This window comes from Mixophyes fleayi, chromosome 12, assembly GCF_038048845.1.
Source record: "Mixophyes fleayi isolate aMixFle1 chromosome 12, aMixFle1.hap1, whole genome shotgun sequence".
In the NCBI taxonomy this organism is placed as follows: domain Eukaryota; kingdom Metazoa; phylum Chordata; class Amphibia; order Anura; family Limnodynastidae; genus Mixophyes; species Mixophyes fleayi.
This window is the reverse complement of record NC_134413.1, coordinates 28,232,574-28,248,221: the sequence shown is the minus strand read 5'-3', so window position 1 is coordinate 28,248,221 and position 15,648 is coordinate 28,232,574. Positions and strand designations below refer to the sequence as shown.

Genomic DNA, 15,648 nt, shown 5'->3' with positions numbered 1-15,648 from the left:
GACAATCACTTGGACAGTGCTATTAAATGAAAACAAGTGTGTGGGGGGGGGGGGCACTAAAAAGCCTCATAGCATGAGCAAACGAGCATTCATAGAATATGTGCAGTGTATTTTGAAGGAATGAAACAAAATCTATTAGCCGGCTAAATAAAAAGTACAAATATTTATGCAGTAAAACATATCCATGCAAAGCATAGTCATCATTTATACTATGCAACTAGAAAAGCACCATAGAATGTACAAACCTATAAATTTAGCAAGCATAAAAGCCTTATTTCCCTGTCTTCCATGTTTGCAGCCTTCATGCTAGAGATTACCCATGGCAGCTTTGGCATTCCAGTCAATGTGGAGCTATATTTACCAGGATGCCCAATCAGCTGAGCACCATGGAGGCTGTGGATCAGCAATACTTAAGGGCCAATTGCTAGTTAGCCCGAAACTGCTGCTCTTATATTTTGCACTATATGAGCATTTGAGCATGCAACAAGCTATAAAAGTCCAAAAAGAGGTGGAATAAAACAGTAAAATCCAGGGCGTCTTAAGTACAAGGACCGTTTGGTTTTACCTTGGTCTTCACTTCCTTCTTTGCACAAACTATAGCTCTGGCCAAGGCTCAGACTGATATCATCTGAGGTCTTTGCAGCATCTGTATCCCCTGCAGAGACAAGAAGTGTCATACCAGTGTGATCCATGTCACCGGTCACCAGATCAGCATAGAGTACACCACTCACATGTGAAAACATACAAGGATCTTTCTGTGAGGAGATCAAGGCCAATGACATAGATCACATTTGTAGAAAAGTACTAAGACAGACTCAATTAACTATGCAATGCCTTTAAAATGGACCCAATCCCAATATGCAATTGGATGCAATCATTTTATTGGGGTGAAGAAATATTCAGCTGATTAATTCACTTGGATCAAGTGAAGTCACAGAGGTACAGGGATATATTTGGTTTTTAGTTTTATAATTATGGCTACTTCAGTTTACCGAATTGATTGTCAATTCCGAACGACAAGTTAGCAACTTAATATTTTTACAAATTATTGTTGGAGTTAATCATAGGATTAGGTTTAGGGCTTGCACTATCAACAGGCATCTAACAAACTAGGCGCATCCTGCAAGAGAGAATACACTGTCAAGTTCAACCACTGATTAGAATTGATACAGGACTATTTGCCCAATCCAGGTGCAAAGGCAGCTTAGTAGACTGATTAATGAGCTCAGATACACACTGTACATACAGTTCAAACAACATTAGTTCCTTGGTCAGTCAGACAAGGACTCCATGCTGACAGCAGAAGCAACTCAGATTCCAGCCACCAATACCTTTGGTGTCCGATCATTTTCCTTACAGACTTCTTGGGGAATTGAAACACCAGATGTGTTGTATGAAGCACCAAGTACAAGTGCCCAGGTGAGGAAACCACATTTACGTATGTAAAGAAAGGTTTTAACTACTACTTTAAAAAACAAAACACCTAAAAACTCGCCAACATTGTGCATTTTGTGCACAGCACCTCCAACTCTCAAGTAGACATTATGGCCTCTTTAAATTCACATAAATATTGTAAGAAACCAGCCTCAGTCCAAACAGGCCCTGCAAACTTCTCACAAACCTTGTATTCCACATACTTAATTACTACTTCATTTTCGCTGCACTCCATACACAATAATTAGTGAGGCTAAAAATACAGTTATCAAAATCAGTCTTTACATGTATTCCGTCTTGATAATATTTAAAATATTTTACAAACATCTAAGTCCTCAGCAAGTCCTAAGTTATAGCTGCGTATGAAACATCACACGTACCTGCACCTGTCAGCCTACACACATTGCAGTTTATAAAGTATCACTTGTTTCATAAAATAGCAAGCTATCGTTTTACCATACACTTACAGATGAGATCACTCAGACTATACCAACTAGAGTCAGGACCAGTGAGAGGTATTAGCCACCTTTAGCTTTTTAAGCAGTACAAGCAGAAAACAAACATTTCTAAAACAGTTTTATTAACAATTCATACCGCCAGTTTGATTACAAATTCTGTATCACCCACAGTTCCCGTTTATTAATGTTAATATGGGAATGATATGCCCATATTTATTCTAATTTTTGTTTAATCATACCTTTACTTGTTGATGCAGCGCCATATCTAGACATCCCAACCTGTGCAGAAAGGGAGAAGATTAAAAAAACTTTATATTAAAACAACTTATTTAGAAATGCTTTACAAGGCTATGGGTACTACTGTGTGTGATGTCTCATTCCAGCCAATTAGCATGCACTGCAGCAACGATAGGTAGCAGATGGCCCTCCAAGCCTTCACCTGTGGCCCCCAGCTCCATCCTGCTTCATTGTCAGACTGGTTTGTTATAGCTTGTAACACTTGCTTAAATTATCTGCCGATGTTTTTACAGATATACAGAAAATATTAGAAAAACTAAGGACTGCGCTAATGAACCAGATAACTGTGTTTATGTCTCATATATAAATTGGATTTATCTTACTATCACCAATAGAACACTTTCGTTAATACCATTTTTTATTCTCATTAAAAAAAAATGTTAAACAATATACTATAAACACCAATACATTATAATGGTATAAGTTGTAATAAATCCCCTACTTGATTTCTCCACGGGAAATTCGGGGGAAGGAAGAGAATTAAAACTTTAGAACATATCTTGTATCAGAAATATAGATATCGCTTCACTCTGTGTAACAAAATAGTTTGTAAGAAACTAATAACAGTTCAAACTGTTGGATAAAGGGAACAAAATGAAAGATATGTCTCTTGTGTATTGTTTCAGCTTATTATGGAGAATAAGGGTAATGTGCTGCCCTTTTGATGGTTACAGGGGAACCTATGAAGCAACTGATATGCATCAAGTTGTCTATTACTATATTATGTGAAGCAGTTTGTTAGATTTTGTCAAGTGTGAAATCTTACTCATGATGGATATGATTCAGGAATGCAAATGGCAGTTCCCAAGTAAACAGAAATAACTATCTGCACCCACAGCAAACCAAGTTTATATGATAAAAGTCCCATTAATTGTAAATTAATACTACTTCTAAATAACATGTTGTAAATCTCAAAACATGCAACGTTATTTGTTCCGTCAAATCAACAGGCTTTGCTAGTGCACAAGCCATAAACCTGTTGTATGGACTTATACAGACTATTACTAGACAAAAACAAATTTTTCTAATAAAGTTTATACCTGATTACTTGGGTCCAACCCAGAATAGGAATTACGTGAGCTGCATCCAACAGGAGGAGTGGCTTCTCTTACAAACTCTGACATCTCAATACCTCCACCTGGGTCACTGACAGACACAAAGCAAAGTGTATAGCAAACCAAGCAAATGATAAAATAATATACAAATCAAGCACAAGAGAAATGTGCATACATTATACAGAAATGTGTCATTGAATCCAATATGAAAACTGCAAAGACAAATACAATGTTAATGTCCAAAATATGATCACTATGCCATTGAAATATTCTCTCAAGTGATCCCTTTGTCTCAGAGATTCTCACAAGCTTTGTTAGATCTGAGAGTTTTCCTCTCTAAAATTGAGGGCAACCCATTAGTACAGGATTCAATAAAAAAACAAAAAAAACTTTCTATATACAGAATGCGATACCCATACTGGTTAATCAGTTTAACAGAAAGAACTCTATTCTCTACATAAACAATATGCTAATAGAGTCTGATTAAAGATTCAGACCGCCATAGGCAAATACATTCGTACAGCCACCTCTGCTTCCGCAAAATGGCAGCACGTAAAACTAAAACCATCCTTAATTTAAAGTGCCACCCCCCCCCCCCCGTCACCAATGTTTATGTTCCGTTTTCAAAACGCAACTCCACTTAGTGACAAGGATTCTCATAACCCTTTTAGAAAGCTCATTTAATTTTCATTAAAAGATTGTGCAGCAGAACTGAGGCATGAACAAGCACTACTGAGGGTGAAGATGTGAAGGGGCAGTCATGCCAGAGCTTGGAACCCACCCGAGGACATCTCATTGCCTCCAGCCTTTACAATGGGATCACGTCAAGATTAAAACCTTACTACATTTTTGGTTCATATTTTATTTTGGAAAACTTCTATGCTCTTATAATTTAAAACTAATTTTAGTTTATACTTCTACTTGTCACAATTTTAAATCCTGAAAAAAATCTTGCCCTCCAAAAAAGCCTCATTCCCTAGGCTGCAACTTAGTCAGCCTACTAGATAAATCAGACCCTACATATTGGCATCTTAAAAAATCCACTATTATTGGTATAAAACAAACATCTTCCATAGTATTTATTCTTTAGCAGTAACTTTCTTAACCTTTCTACTATGTCCTCTTAGGCTCCAACCAAAGCAGAGGTAAGTAATCTGTCTCTCTTCAGGTGATATGGACTGAGCAATCCCAGTATGCTTTGCTGTATTGTTGTGCCACTGTATTAAACCATTTAGATGAATAATTCTTTGAAAAGGGAATTTGATTTTTAAATGCACTTTTAAATGCTCATCAGCATGAGCATTAAGTACAGCTTAGAAAAGAAACTTTTTATAGAGAAAGATTTTATCACGTAAACTGCTAAAAAACCATAAACCACAACTGAAACTGTATCCAAACTCTCTGAAGGAAGCTAAGGCATATAAAGCAGGTATGGCTTTGAAACTATATTTATTGATAAAAATAAAATCCGTAAAGGCTCAAAACTGACATAAGGTGCTTCTTCCGTGGGGTCTATTTCAGGTTTCCTCACATTATGATCTCATTTATGGTATGCTACAGAAATTGTATGTGGAGCACAAGATGAACACTTGCAGTATTTAAATAACACAAACACGATGAAGTCTCACTGCAGACCACTCTATTCACTGGGTGCATTTTAACAATGAATAGAATAGTAGAAAACTCCTATACATTAGAGAGCACTGTGTTTCTTAAAAACTAGAAGTTTTAGCACATGCACTAGAACTTGGACAATACCTGCTCTTAACAATTTTAAATTGCTACCAAAATCATTATACAAGTAACAATTTTGCCCATATAGAAGGTCTAAAGCTCAATATTTATTTTCATTGTATACAGAGAAACAAATTGCGAAACCTCTGTATTCCATTAAATTCCATTAGCACATCAGTTTGACCAACATATGTATATATTAATAACAGACAAAATGCAGATGTGCTGATAAGTCCATCTGGTGAGATGTGTTTGGTGTCTGCATATGCTTTATCCTTCTTACCCGGGTCCATTGCTGTCCTCTCTTCTGGCTGAGCTGTCACTACGTTCGGCCTTTGCCACCCTCTCCGTCAATTCACTGGCACTCCTCTCCACAATTTCTCCTTCATCCAGAGCCCTGTGCAACCGGTAGTTCACCAGCTTTAAAACTATGAAAACTGCTGCTACTACAGGGCAATACACGGCTACAATCACCAGAGAGGAGGGAAGTGCCTGAGGGGGAAAGAAGAAGAAGAAATGTAAAATATATATAAAATACGTTCATTAAATGACACTCAAGAATATTAGCAAACACTGACATGTTCCCAACTAATGGGGGTAGGGAGAAGTCTATGCAATCACATCAGTAAGTTAGAAAACGAAACAAACCCACGACACAAACTACAAAAACAATGTGAACATATAGCAAATACTGCTTGTACCTGGAATGTTTTTTTTTTCTTGCCAATTTAAACAGGAAATCCATAAATAAAACCAATTTTGTGAGGCTATTCCTGCAAATTCACAATAGTTTAGGCAGGATACAAAGGTTATTCGGGAATTTGATAAGCTTGCTGGGAATATAAGGTTTGTTGTGTGAGGAAGGGAATTCAACAGAGTTTGTGCAGCCAGAAAAAGTTCTGTAAAAGGGAATGGGAGCAAGTGTAGTGTTTGAGACGCGATCCTTCTCAAGAGATGAACAAAATTATGGCATAGGCAAAATATAAATGGATATAGAAAACTCACCAGTCTCAAGTTAAGACAACTCAAAGATATAAAGCATCAGCCTAACTCTTTGTTATAAAAAAAAAAAAAATATGATTTAAGTCTTATGACTCTGCACTAGAAGTTTGCTTATTGTTACCCATCCATTTGTCAACATTTGGTAATTATTCATTGTGACCGATGGCTGTGTGAAGTTTTGCTTGACGTCTGAACATGGGAACCATCACTTATTTCATAGAAGCAACTACTGCATTGGAATCTGGCATTTTGGCTCTCTCCCTTTGCACACTTTAATGTATGACTTGACTAGTGAGTTTTCTAAAACTGCTATCTGTTTAAATGTTGCCTAAACCAGCATTTCAGGCGATAGACTACCAGTGTTCTCATTTAACAAGTATTGGTGAAAGACGTCCAGCATTGTACAAGTGACACTACAGTAATATCAAATACTATTTCAGAAGGTGGTGAAATTGAAAACAGTCCAACAATGAAGATTGTATTTATTGATTAAGTATAAACTCATACGAAATAAATTGTAATGATCAGGACATAATAGATTAACCAGAAGTATAGAAGGCAAACTGGCAACACCCTTGTGGCTACTAAATTACAGGAAGAATACACTGACAAAAGAGAGCTGTTGGGAGATTAAAAAAAATATATCAAACAAATTTTATGCATAATTAAATGCAGATTCAGAAGTTGTATTTTAAGCAGGTGGAATTTCTTTTAGTATTGGTATATTATAGTGATGACAGAAGCAATAGTAACCATTACTATTGTATAAAAAGTGCTTTTTCAACACAAAAACCTAATCAATCGGTTTGTCGGTTTAAGACAAGTCAGATAAGAATCTACGGACAAATGGATGTTCTCTACACAGGTCATCTTTTAAAATACCAAAAAGAAACAGCCTCAAGATAGGTGCAAGAACAGTAATGTAAATTACAGGCAGCGAATGGCTGTCAGTGATTGCATGGTTTGGGACACTAAGCAGAATTTGTGCGCATGTGGCCAAATCCTGCCATTGATTACAGAAACATTAAAAGGGATGGCCACCTATAGTAAGAAAAAACAAACTCCAAATAGCTATCTTCATCATCACCATTTATTTATATAGCGCCACTAATTCTGCAGTGCTGTACAGAGAACTCACTCACATCAGTCCCTGCCCCATTGGGGCTTACAGTCTAAATTCCCTAACACACACAGACAGATAAAGAGACTAGGGTTAATTTGTTAGCAGCCAATTAACCTACCAGTATGTTTTTGGAGTGTGGGAGGAAACCAGAGCACCCGGAGGAAACCCACACAAATAGGGAGAGAACTAATGACCCCAGTGCTGTAAAGCAGACGTGCTAACCACAGTGCTGAAAAACGAATACCTTTTTCTAACTTGTGGTTCAAATTACTTTTATCCTGTCTAATGCTTGGTGCATCCAGCAATGACAGCTTTCTCTGCAAGTTACTAAGGTCTTACCTCCCTTAGTAACTATATGGGTAGCATACTTGCACCACCCTCATAGTGTTTGGTCATTCAGACTTTACTACATTTTATAAACATCATAAGCAAAAAAAATAATGCAAAACTACAAAGGGCAATGTTGTGTGCGCCATTCTGTAAATGCTATATACAAATGAAGCATAGTTGCCCTAAAAAGGTTTCAAGCACAGATACCTTGAATGTTTGTAATCAGATCTGCTGATCTAGAGTCAGAGCATATTGTACACCGAGCAGAGATCATGTCCCTAGTGCTAGGGGATTCCTGGGAAAATGTGATCAGTAAAGAGGGTGGGGGGGCTTCTAGTGACTGCAGCAACAAGAAGGATAGAATTGTGAATTAGAGCATAAATTACAGACAACTTTGCTGTATAAAACCGCCAGTGACAATGTGCTCTGGGCACAATTAATACTTGCTCTCCCAGTCATTATAGGTTAGCAAATAAACATGTATTTGAACATACAGCCTTCCTCACTACAGCTTTTAAACCAAGCTCAAAATATTTTACTAGCAAAGGAATCCAATTGTCCAAAATAGTTATTTGTTTAATTAGAAGGGAGGTCACCTTTCACGTGCAAATACTAGAGAAATGGCTGCAGACTGTCACAAAATAGTCTTATCACATTAATAGATTTGTGCGATGGCAGAGCAAGATTTTCTACTTCTCTTTCCTTTCACAGTAAAATACATAGAACAGCACCTGAGAAGAAAGGGTGTTAAGGAAGTAGTTAGCTAGCAGCAATGTCAAAACCACTATGGTTTAGTTAGTACATTCATGAAATGTAAGCCGTACAATGAGAGCAGCCAAGCCTGTGCATCCAGCCTTGTGAACTACACAGCCACCACTCTCCAGCACTAGAAAACAACATACAATGAAATACTTAACCACATGATACACTCCCAGTTTAGTGCTTCTTAGAATATGTGGTTTTGCACAACATATTTTGTCAGACTGTTCTTTTTTTTGCCTGGAAAGGAAATGAGTCAGCGCGACACATTCTCAGAAACTAAATCATAACTTACAACCTAAACTCAAACTGATGTTTCTTAATGTTCATTAACCAAAAAAAGCAATCTCAATATTTTCAGTACTAAGTAAACAATGACCCCCTTGCCTTCTCACACCGGAGGCAGCTTTATTTTTGATTGTGAATTGACAGAACTACTACACACTTCCTCGAGCTATAATAATGGCATTCGCTACTCGTGAATTTACAGGCTGAATACCACTTCATAAAAAGGCTGCATCCTTCCTTGTGCAGAAATCAGGTACATTTAAATTAGAAACCTATTCTGTGCCATATCCAGGTTTAAGTTTTCAAACATAAATGAATGGCCTTGTGCACATAGTCGCTGAAAAACAACACTAGTTAGGAGAGTATTCAAAACTTTATTTTGTCCTCACATTTAACCATGTTAGTAGGCTGTTCTCAAAAGATCATCAGTGGCATAGTATACAATTTAATTGATGCAATGAATGCTATCATAGAACCCAATTACCGTATATACTCGAGTATAAGTCGACCCGAATATAAGCCGAGGCACCTAATTATACCACAAAAAACTGGGAAAACTTATTGACTCGAGTATAAGCCTAGGGTGGGAAATGCAGCAGCTACTGGTAAATGCACAGCCTAAGGTCAGCATCTGTAATCCAGGTGACAGAAGTAACAAAGGCCAGGAGACACTTACAGAATGATTTACTGGCACCCAATGTGGTTATCTTCTGTCAGTAACCAGGGTCTAGCTAGAAAAAGATGCAGGTGCAGTTACTTCCAGCTATTTGTTGTTCAAAGATCATGGTCTAGCCCCACATTTGCAATAATGTGCGTGACTTTCACAAGTGATATCATCACCACTGGGCATGGTCAAACCTCGTCCACTTTAAACATTCATCCTTTGGTTTCATCCTCGCTTATATTTTATATAACTGCTGACATTGATGAACACCAAGGTTGCATTTATTTTAAGTGTCAAATATTTTAATTTCCTCTGTTTAAATTAATTGGTTTGTGTATGAGGCTTTTAAGAGTATTCCCCCTTTGGCTTCTTTTTTTACCTTTTAATTTTCTTACATCAAGACATCAAAACTGATGTATTGGGGGATTCTAACCACTGATCAACACAAAAAACTCTGGAATAGGACATAATAAAAAAAAAACCTCTAAAGCGGTTTCCTAATTACTTACAAATAATACACTGACATTAGCATCACTACATTAAATGCAAATAAACAATCTGCTAAAGGGAAAACAGCATCTGATAGAGAACAGCAGTCTCAGGGTAAAATCTCTGTAATCCCATGAAGCACAGTAGCAGAGGTCAGATAAGACAACAGTAGCTGTAAACGGACAACATACAACATACCAGTGATGAAGACTCATGCAGGCCCGATTCAACATGCTTGGGCTCTATGAGGCAACGCTGTGTGTGACGAGGGAAAGCGCTTGATGAAACAGGAGATTTTGTTATAACAGCACTGTCCCCCCAACTACATCCAGGTATCGTCCAGAAAACATGCTCCACACCACCTAACTAGGTCACTTACGCCCGCAGTGGAACGCATGTGCGTTCCAAATGCCGAACTTCCTGTCAGTGACAGGAAGTTCGGCATTTGGAACGCACATGCGTTCCACTGCGGAAGTTAAGAGCCAAGGGACCGGTAAGTTCACCCGTGTATAAGCCGAGGGGGGCTTTTTCAGCATAGAAAAATATGCTGGAAAACTCGGCTTATACACGAGTATATACGGTATACATTTCCAAGTGTTATCACTTGTGAACACTGAAGGCACCATCAAAATGGGCCAATCAAAGTGGAGTGAATGGTTGTCAGAATGTATATATGTAAAAGGTCAATTTCCTAACTTTTTTTGGACTTTCAGCGTTAGGCATTTAGTAGGCCTCAAGAAAGTGCATTTAATGCGTAAAATTAGAGCAGCTGTACACAAGGCCTCACACAAAGCAGAATGACTTGCCGCATGATATTTTCTGTAAAGACCTTTGCTCTTTTCATAGAGGTGCGAGTGAGTGACAGTGAGTGATACGCATTACAATAATTGATCATAATGTGCACACAGCCATAGCTTAATTGAATCTCCCCTTTACAGCTGAGCACACCCTTTCCCAACTCTTAATCTGTCCATACATTTAAACTTGCTCTCCCCTGCACTGCAACATAGTTTGACAAAGGAGCAAACTTGCTACTGTTTTTGGTTTGCTCCTAAATGAGGCCCACTGTTATATAATTCAAACACACATTAGCCTCATCCAACATAATAGATTAAAAAGAAAAGCTATTTTGAGATTCTTCCTGGCGACTGTATGTAACAATGACCTGTTATGCACTGGAAGCAGAAACAATGGCCACAGCTACTAAGACTACTAGAAACTCCATTAGTCCTGTGGTCTGGGCTGTGTTTTAGATGATGTCACAAACACGCTCCCAGCTGCCGTGACTTTGGGGTGTTTGCTGTATGAGGTCACACACGATTCAAGCCCGCAGTTTCTCTGCACCATACAGGTTATAGACCTACTGAAGTGCGACCACACAACGCTCTCACACCCCTATACACTTCAGGTTTGCCACCACCTATTGAATACAGGCAATAGAATCCCAATATCCTGTCCCACACGACTCCTAGCTAACACAGACTAACAAGGCCTCCAACCAGCAAATAAAGGGTTCATTCTTCACACCTCCAGACTGTTACACAAATGTAAATTCAAGTACACACTAGGCTTGTTATGTATCAACAAATCACACACCGGCATTCAAAGGGTTAACTTGGTCAAGCTATATTCTTCTTAACAGACTAATTAATTAGTTAGAGTATCAAGGACGCCACATATTAAGTTGTAGATTTAATATACAAAAGTACAGGGCATTCAGATATATATATATATATATATATATATATATATATATATATATATAACAAACACAATTAATAAAAGTAATAAGTTGACATAACATACACAAGAAAAAACAGTTTAAAATAAAAGGAATTGAATTCAGAGCATAACTTACAGTTAAGTGGTATATTCTGGCTAAGGGAAATTGGCTTGGAAGATGGACAGCTTATTAATATGAATGGATTTCCCAAAAGTCTGACAATTTGCTTTACCTGGTCTCAGCGTTTTAAAGACACTTCTACACCTCTTGCTACCCCCAGGGGTTGTGGCCTGAGACACTTTTTCAATCACCATTTGCATGTTGCCTGATTTACTAACTAATTCTACTATGTGACCTAACTTTTCTGTGGAGCATCACACAGATCCAATTTTATTATTAATAAATCCCCTATGAACGTGTCCATTTTTTTTTTATATCAAACACACCCAGATACAGTGTAATCATAGAGCTTATATTAATTTCCTTAACTTCTATGTGGGACAGAATTCTGAATTTTACATATACGCTGCCCTTCATCATGCTATGGAGAAATGTGTGGTTGATCACTACTTTTATTGATTTTAAGTGGCATATTTTAAAACTGAATTATATTTGTCTATATAAAGTATAGCCAAGGTAACAGATGGGCTCTGTGATCCAGACACCATGGTGAACGGTTCCTATAAGTCTATTCAGGTATTAAACTCCATCGCAGGCCAAGCTCTCGCTCACAGCAGGGGCTCTTTGAAGCTGCCACATGTGACACTCCTATCTTCTCACACTGGAACATACAATAGACTTTCTGTCTTCCCATTTTACACTTTAATAGCTCAATTTATCAATGGATTCATTTGACATTACATATTTACACTGCAGTTATGATTTATCACTTATTCCCCACAATTATGTGATGGGTTAACTCTTATAAATAACTAAGTTCTCTATGTTCACGACAGATGACATTTATGAATCACAGGAAAAACACTAGTGTTTTTGCTTTTTATTTTTGCTACACTGGCTTGGTAGAAACCCATAAGAACATTACAAATCCCAGCCATTGGCAGCAGCAAATCAGCCTTACTCCAACTTACACTTGTTTGCATACAAGACAGACTTGCAAAAATGTAAAATTTTGAAACTTAAGGTTTATTTCAGCGTATCTCTCACCCCCCTCTCCAAATATTACTTATTAATAGTAGGGAGCAACCACACTGCTTTCTAGATGTAAAATTGAATATAGGCTGAAAGAAAGCCACACTAATACCAAAGAAAAAAAGTTAGGGAAAAAGGCTACGCTTAGTTCCTCCCTAGTGATTTCACTGCAACAGTTGACACTTCTGGGAATACCACTTACATGACAACCTTGTATTGCTTTAGAAACTGTACTCCTAGTATGCCAGGCAAAGTCCTACTAGCAGGCAGCTGTCTTCTGCTCACCTTGTGAAGAGCTATAGAAAACGGTGAAAAGGTGAAGGACAGAGATAATATAAAGCACTGAAAGGATTTCCATGTAAATTGTGCTCTTAAAAGCGACATGGCTGCAAATGAAGGCACTGGTAGGGAAGGTGGGGTGAAAGTATAGTTAAATTATACTAAAAGTTGGGGGGTTGTGTAAACACATCTAGTACCAGCATGAATGTATGTGCCTAGGCAGAAAGCTAGGGATTACTACTTTACTGCATAAAAAACATTTTCATGGATAGCTGTGTCATGCAGCATTGCTCTCCAGCCATTTAGTAACAACTAGAAAGCTATCAACATAAATGGACATGTTTACAGACAAATAGTAACTACAACAATTAACACACTGTTTTCACCTTATACTTCACTTGAACCTTATGCCCAGATATAATTATTGGAATCGGCCCTTAAGCTAACACTTGTTGTCTTAAAAAAAAAAAATGAAAAAAATAATGGTGGCCAAACAAAAACACCAGATAATAATAAAAAAAAAAAAAAGTGCTGGTTTCCTGGATTTTACTAGCATGAATTCTATATAATTTAAATATTACCTGGCACACACATTGATGGAATGAAGCAATGTAATTTTAAAATGTGTCTGCTGAGCTTTGGTAGATTGCTCAAGCCTCTAAATGTAACAGCAACATTAAAAAAAAAAAAAAAGAACATTCACAACAATGATTTGATTGAGAAGGGGGGGCACCTTTGGTGATGATTTAAAGATAGAATCTGCACTTCCAAGTTCTACAAAATACAAGCAGCACATAAATTTATTACACAAGTGTGATAGGCTGGACCGCCTATGCCACCCTGTCTGTTGTTGCTGGGAACCGGCTGGGCTTGCTTTGCCACCGTTCCCTTTTGTTATTCCAAATGCGCCCCTCTTGCCGCAATAGGAGGGGCTTACAAAGGCTGCCACCACTGGACTCCTATACCGGCATCCAGAACAGGGTTTCTTCTGGGTAGTTGACGCTGCTAGCGTACCTCATTGCTGGTGTACCAGGGCTGGTATCACTGACCTCTCACAATAGATCAGGGTTGCTGTGGATAGATCCCCCCCTGGCCTACCACACTGACCAAGGCTGCTGGGAAGCAGGAAGAGCGATGGTACTGGAAAAGCTTGGATCCAAAACTCAGAACAGCCGGCGAACGGATAAGATTTAGGGTCTAATCTGTAGATCACAGGAATACAGCAATATTGAAGGTTTCCAAGCAGGTCTTGAAGCAAGATGTTTATTTGCTCTCACACACTGGTGAAAGATACCAGTGTGATCAGGTCAGATGAATATCAGAACACATTTCAGTGTACAAGTCAGTGCATTTATACATTTCAGACACATGCTATTTTTAGCATCATTATATAATCTATTTACACAAACATGGATTTACATGCATTGCAAAGCTAACAAAATTTGTGCTTATCTATGAAATTCACTCTGGACAAAAGGCCACACAGTAATGACCCCCTGCTGGGCCTTTGGCCAGAGCAGGCATGAGACTTAATCACAAAACTTTGCTAGCACTTCCTGCTATCACACTCCCTTGCACATATGCCTAATTGGAGGTTTCTACTAGCAATCTTACAAATCCTAAACAATGACACTTCCATACTAAATACATCCCAATACACACAAGACCTCCATCCACAAAGGCCTATTGTATCAGATATATGCATCAGAAATAAGGCATATCCTTCAGTAAGGTGAAAACAGGAAAAAACAGTTTCTACCCTGGTCTCAGAAACAATGATTTCCTATCTCAGAATATATACAATTTTAAAAATAAGTGCATTGGCAATTTATATAAATCAGCGCCCTGAAATAAATTGACACAAGTTATTTATGAGTGATCCAGTCACAACAAGATTATATAGTACCACTACTTTGAAGCCCCTGCCGTTAGGACCAGAAAATCAGCACATACAGCGTTCCGAGAACAAGATGCGAACAAAACTACTCTTTGTTGAATCAAACAGAAAGCAACATAAGTACTCACGAACAATTTGTCTCTCAATGAAATTAAACATTAGCAACTGGCATTGGCAATTACTGTCACTTTAATACAGTTGTAAAAACAATACCGCTAAAATCGTAATGTCTTAGGCTGGGTAGCCACTACAGAATTTTTCAACCAATGTGTTATCTACAGCGATTGTACCAACGACTGGGATAAAAAAAAATACTGGTAATAAAAAAAAAAAGTCCCAATCAGCATGCCGATTTATGTCTTCAGATCTGTGCTCTTCAACGGTCATAACCGCCAGCTGAAAAGATCATGACTTTAAACTCTATGGAGAGGTGGAACGACGTTGTTCCATAGCTGAACAAAATTTATATTTCTGCTGAACAATCAAATCAAATGATGATCTGTGCTTTGAAAACTCCTAGTTTATTGCTGGAGCGTATACGATAATGCAGTATCAGACTGAATGGTCGTTTATCTTTTGAAAGACCCAATATTTGACTGACAACAGTGTAGTGTGTACCCAGCCTTACAATAACCTAGAAATAGTTGCATAAACCAGCTACTTAAGAGGAGATCTTGAGATACATGTGTATTTTGCTTTGTTGACCATTCCAACATGAGCTCAAAAAATTAATCATATGACAAGAGTGGGCATGGCTTGCTAAACAGATTAAAAACAAATTGGGTAAGTGCAAATGGAACTTCTCACCATTTGGCCAATTACCCACTGGTTATAAAGCACTGCATATGACTAAAAAAAAATAATTAAGTTTGAAGCATGTAAAACCATAATTATTGGCGTTTATACTTTATTCTGTGTGGTTTTTGGAAATTTTTATGGACGCCTCACTTAGAAAATTCTAATC

General features: G+C 37.8%; 1 protein-coding gene across 6 annotated transcripts in view; it reads right to left on the bottom strand.

Moving 5' to 3' along the window:
• PCNX1 (pecanex 1) overlaps positions 1 to 15,648 on the bottom strand; it is a 90,977-nt gene that overhangs the window by 59,154 nt on the left and 16,175 nt on the right. For 5 of the 6 annotated variants that reach the window (XM_075192855.1, XM_075192856.1, XM_075192857.1 and 2 more), the window contains exons 2-5: positions 5,262 to 5,470; positions 3,230 to 3,335; positions 2,132 to 2,171; positions 566 to 655 (exon numbers count right to left, since the gene is read on the bottom strand). In XM_075192855.1, coding sequence (XP_075048956.1) covers positions 566 to 655; positions 2,132 to 2,171; positions 3,230 to 3,335; positions 5,262 to 5,470 — 445 coding nt within the window. The remainder of the gene's footprint in view (positions 1 to 565; positions 656 to 2,131; positions 2,172 to 3,229; positions 3,336 to 5,261; positions 5,471 to 15,648) is intronic. The other variant, XM_075192859.1, reaches the window with a different exon arrangement.